General features: G+C 62.1%; 1 protein-coding gene across 1 annotated transcript in view; it reads left to right on the top strand.

Moving 5' to 3' along the window:
• The first annotated feature begins 2109 nt into the window (after positions 1-2109).
• LOC115948749 (protein Shroom4-like) overlaps positions 2110-5199 on the top strand; it is an 8730-nt gene continuing 5640 nt past the window's right edge. The window contains 3 exon segments of the mRNA XM_031063446.1: positions 2110-2528; positions 3647-3778; positions 4280-5188. Coding sequence (XP_030919306.1) covers positions 2110-2528; positions 3647-3778; positions 4280-5188 — 1460 coding nt within the window.

Here is a 5199-nt window from a genome sequence, read left to right as displayed (position 1 = left end):
GGGGGGGGGGAGCCGGGCGTCGAAGGAGTAACTGCCCGCGTCCCCACTCGCTGCTGGCCTTCGGGATGATGGGTCCCCGTGGGTCCGCCGGTTGCCGGAGGAGGGGATGTTCCTCACTCACCCCTTTTGAGAAGGGGACTGGCTTGCGGGCCGCGGGGTGTCGGCCCCCGCGCTCCCACGGACACGCCGCCACCGCGTGTGCTCGGTAGACAAAAGGGGCTTGTTCCAGCGCTTTATGCATTCAGGGGAGGGTCCCCCGGGGTCACCGCTCCGCCGCTGCGGCCGGCCGAGGTGTGTGCGAAGAGGGGGCGGCCCTCGCCTGTGGCGTGGGGGGATGACCGCCAGAAAGAGGAAGGGCGTCCCCGTACACGATGACTGAGTTTGGCCTCTGAGCCCACTCCGGGCAGGATCCCTTTCTGTGGCAGAGTCCCACGGCATGCTCACATGCGATCTTAAGCCTTCCATGAGGCTGAAAACGGCCTCCGGCACAGGCTTCCCTGAGCACGTCAGGGGCAAGGAGGGAAGTTGGTGTGGCGCAGGGTGAGCACAGCTCTGGCACTGTTCTGGTTGTGAGTCCTAAGACAAGTTTCTCCTGAGACAGGCAAACATTTCCGTGAGCCATCTGGTGCCCACCATCAGGGCCCAGAGTGAACTCCAGGGATGGTGTTTGGGAAGCGTCCTGGGCTGGCTCAGCCAGGCAGGGCAGCAGGCAGTGGCGTTTAGTTGCCAATGCTGAGTTCATTGGTGGCAAAGGCAGAACAAGGAGCTGTTGTGCCAAATTTAGCTCCTCGTGAGCAATGCCGGGGCTGAGCCTGTCCATCCTAGTGCATGTGATGGCCCAGACATGGGTGCAGACCTGGTGGTGTCCTGCAGCAAGTGAGGACACCTTTCATCTCTGGCTCATCCCCATGGCGGTGGCAGGCAGGACTGGTGGGCACGTGTCTGGACAGAGGTCTGAGGTGAAGGTGCAGCCTGCCTTGCATGCTCTGCTGGTGCCTGGTGGTGGGCAGCAGCATGGCAAGGGGTAAACCCAGGTGCTCCACTGACTGCATGGTAGGACTGGGAGCCCTTACAGACAGTCAAGGTCCCCTGCCAGGAAGGCAGCCCCATGGCTGACATCTGAGTAGGAGGGCAGCCTGCCTGCACAGGCAGGCACACTGGGCTGTGTCTAGCCTGGGTATGGCATTGCAGTGCTAAGATTCTTGGAAAAATGGGAGAGCTGTTGGTTCTGGGCACACCTGTGCCAGGCAAAGCCATGGGGCAGTGGTGCGCTGGGCAGGAGGCTTGGCTGCCCCTGCCTTTCTCCCTCCTAAGGTGACATTTTGTCCAGGGGTAGTGGAATGCCCCCTGAGCCCTGCCCAGCATTAGGGCTGGAAAGTGGTGCCCAGGGGCACATGCACAATGACTGACCTGCTAGGAAGCCATGTGTGCTCCCTGGCACTGAGGTCTGGCTGCTGCCCAAACTGGTCCTACAGGCACTGTGAGCAGAGCTCATTCCCTGGCCAGGCCTGGGAGCAACTGGGCAGGGTGAAGGGCCCATGGGCAGGGTGGGTGCAGGAGCCCCAGCATGGAGCCAGGTTAGCTCTGCCCTGTGGGTGGCTATAGGGTCTTGCCACATCTACAGTCAGCATGGGGCACCCCAGGTCCTGCCCCATGCACCTGCATACCCTGTGCTACTGCCACCATGGAGAAGCAGCTCCAGTCGCTTGCCAGCTCTGTGGTGTGGAGTTGGCAATCCCTGGCCATTACAGTGGCAGGATGGGTAGAGATCAGTGCTGGCAATGGACACTGCCTAGCCCAGCCGGGCACTGCTTTTCCCAGGGCTGCCAGGACTGCACCTACCAGCTAGGGCAGAGGGCATGGGCCAGGATCTCATGTGCTGGCAGCACCATGGCTATACTTCCTCCAAGCACAGCAATACAGAGTAACAGGTTCATTTTGGCCATGGGTGTCAGGGAGGGTAGGCATGTGCCAGGGCTCAGCACTTCCCCTACTATTGTCTCCTATGTGCACATAGGGTGGGATGGCATCCTTTGGGCATTGAAATCACCACGGGTGCCCAGACAGGCTCAATGTGGGGTTGGAAGCAGCAGCAGGGGGCTGGCATCCATGCTGGACAAAGGGCCCTTGTGCTGCCTGTGAGGGAATCTGCTGGGATGGGACATTTTTCTTTCTCTCCCCTCTGTGATGCCCTTGCTCAGAAATTCATGTGACTAGAGAAGGGGGAGAGCCTGGCCCCACAGATCCCTCTGTGGTGCCTGGGGCTCAGGCACCTTCTCTAAAGCCTCTTTCTCCCCTGACACACGGCGGCCATGGAACATCCCCTGGGATATTCTGGGGGCTGTGCTCCCTTTGATGCCCCTCTCTGTCACCCAGGTGGAGGATGGGGGCAAGGCTGCACTGTCCCGCCGGCTGCAGCCAGGTGATGAGCTGGTGAACATCAGCGGGACGCCGCTGTACGGATCCCGCCAGGAGGCCCTCATCCTCATCAAGGGCTCCTACCGCACTCTGAAGATGGTTGTTCGCAGGTTGGCAGTGCTGTGGAAGGGACACAGGGCGGGCCAGTGGGGCTTTACCTGCCTGGGGGACTGGCAGGAACCTGGAGGTGCCCTTGTCTCCAGCTTGGAGGTGCCCCTTTCTGGGACAGGGTGGGGAGCAGCCCCTTTGCTGCTGTCAGCACTCCCGCTAAGTGGGGGTTCCACATCCAGCAGAGCCAAGGCAGTGCATCGGGCTCACCACCCCCTCGCTGGGCGGTATCCTCAAGCGTGGCCGCTCCTCTCCCTTCCTGCCTGCTTGCCTGCCTCCTGCCTGCCTGCTTGCCTGGGAAAGGAAGGAGAGGCAGGGCTGGGCCTTGCAGTCCCTTCCCACCCCAGCCCCTCCAGCTGCATCCATTCCCTGGCTGCATCCTGACTGACTCCAGCTCCAGCAGCACTCAGGGGCAGGGACGGCGCAAGGGCACTGCCCAAGGGGCAGGGGTCCCACGGGACTGTGCTGGGGCTCGGCATCATCCATGGTGAGTTTGGGGGTTCTGGGAAGTCCCTGTGCTGACCTCACAGCTTGCTGCTCTTATCCAGTCAGTAGATGTGGCATCACTTGGCAGTTGGGAGGTACAGGAGGTGGCTTCTGACCATGTCTGTGCAGTGGCATTTGTTGGGTGGGCTGGAGACTCCTGTGGATGCCGTGAGGGGGTGGGACAGAGACCAGCACAGGACCCTTCCCAGAGACATGACGTGGCTGGTGCTTGCTGCAGATATGGAGGGACAAAAGAACAAGGGGGAAGGTCAGGCTTGCAGTGGAGACAGATGTGGTCCCAGTCTCCCTTGGTGGAGCTAATCCAGTCCCAGCAGAGATGCTTGCCTTGTTCAGGTCATTCCCTGTGGGCTACGCAGGGGCTGTGTCCTAGGTCTCCTGTTAGTGTGGCAACAGGCATGCTGCAGTCTAGGGAGCCCTGGCCAGCTGGGTGAGCTGTGAGATCCCCTTGCCCAGTGCCGGGTGCTTGCAGGACTGGACCCTCCTTGCTGCCATCCCCTTTGGGCGGGCAGTGGCCTGGAGGGGACAGGAAACCCCGTAGGAAGTGATTTCAGCCCCGGTTCCTTGGCCTGGCTTCCTCCCCATTCTTGTCCTTTCCCGCTGTTGCTCTTGGCAGGAGGAGCGTGCCCGTCTTCCGGCCCCATTCCTGGCATGTGGCCAAACTTGCCGAAAGCCGCGCAGACGTCCCCACCATGCACTGCCTGGCTGATGCCTTCAGCCTCTCCTGGCCTTCGGGTTGTGATGTCAGGTGAGAGCCTGGGGGCAGTTATGAGACTGTGCAAGGGGAGAGGGCAGACAGGACACCCCTTGGGTTGTGGCAGTGGGGGTGGCATAGGGGGTCCCTCCTCATCCTGCACTACCCTTTCCCCTGGCTGTTTACTCCCGGCTCCCGGCAGGAAGGGGCTGTGGCTCTGCTGGAGAGAGCCAGGAGCTGCTTAGTCCCACTGCCCCGGCTGCCAGAGCTGGGAGGTCTCGAGTGACTGGAGTCACACACACCCTGTGTTCCCTGTGCCTGTTCCCCTTGCCAGTGCCAGGCAACCCTGGTGGTGGCCCCAACCCAGGGGTGAAGGGCAAGTTGGGGTACTGCTGCCCTGTGCTCCGTTGTCCCAGGGAGGGTGTAGGTGGGGGGATGGGCTCCTTGGAATCTCTGTGGAGCTTGATGAGGGGCAGCAGGTGCCTGTAAGACCGACGTGGGGCTAGGCAGCAGCAAGCTGTTCCTGCAGTGGAACCCACTGTCCTGGCACTGCAGCACTGACCGGAGCAGCTCCATCGGGAGTATGGAGAGCCTGGACCATCCCAGCCAGGCCTGCTATGAAGGAGACCCCTCACCCATTGACCAGGGCATGTACCACAGCAAGCGGGACTCGGCCTACAGCTCCTTCTCTGCCAGCTCCATTGCCTCTGACTGCACCCTCTCTCTCCGTCTTGAAGAGACCGTGTCCATTGATTCCAGCCTCCAAGGCCCCTGCAAAGCCCCTGACAGGCGCTACCTGACCACAGGGACTGAGCCGTCTGCCAGCTGGCACCCTGAGGCCTGGCGGGCACCAGTGCCCCCCCAGCCCCCTGTCAGGAGGGACAGCCTGCGAGCAGCCCCAGCTGGCAGAGGGGACAGGTGCCAGGCCTCAGTGTCAGCGGATATGCTGCATGCCAAGGGCCGGTGGATCTCTGACACCTTCCTCTGCCAGCGGGATGGGGAGGCAGAAGTAGTGGGCAGGAGGAAACTGGCGCCATACCCCACAAAGGACTGTCTCTCTGCTGACCAGTATTACATGCTGAGCTCCCACCCGGACCGTTGCCCAGCTGAGCCACTCCTGGGGGAGAGCATGGAGTCTGACAACCAGCCATACGTGGATGACAGCATGCACCAAGTGCCTGATGCCACAACAGCAGATGACAACCCATTGCTGTCCCCTCTCAAGGGCCTCGTGTCGCACCGTCACAGTGCTCCTGAGCAACTGCTGGCCTCCCAGTTCCGCTCTCTCCAGCTGGGCACCAACAGCGGGCGAGCTTCTCCAGCCCCCAGTGGGCAACACTGGACCTTGTCCCCACTGCATCCTGAGGGCAGCCGAGGGGGAACCACAGGGGCTGCCCGGGATCCCCTGCACTGCCCAGAGCCTTGCTGCCGCCCACTGCCCTGCCGCTGCTGCCCTGAGCTGCAGCAAGCCCCCG

This window comes from Geospiza fortis, unplaced genomic scaffold (assembly GCF_000277835.1).
Source record: "Geospiza fortis unplaced genomic scaffold, GeoFor_1.0 scaffold412, whole genome shotgun sequence".
NCBI lineage: Eukaryota > Metazoa > Chordata > Aves > Passeriformes > Thraupidae > Geospiza > Geospiza fortis.
Note: the sequence above shows the minus strand (reverse complement) of the source record. Positions and strands in the feature narration are given on the sequence as shown.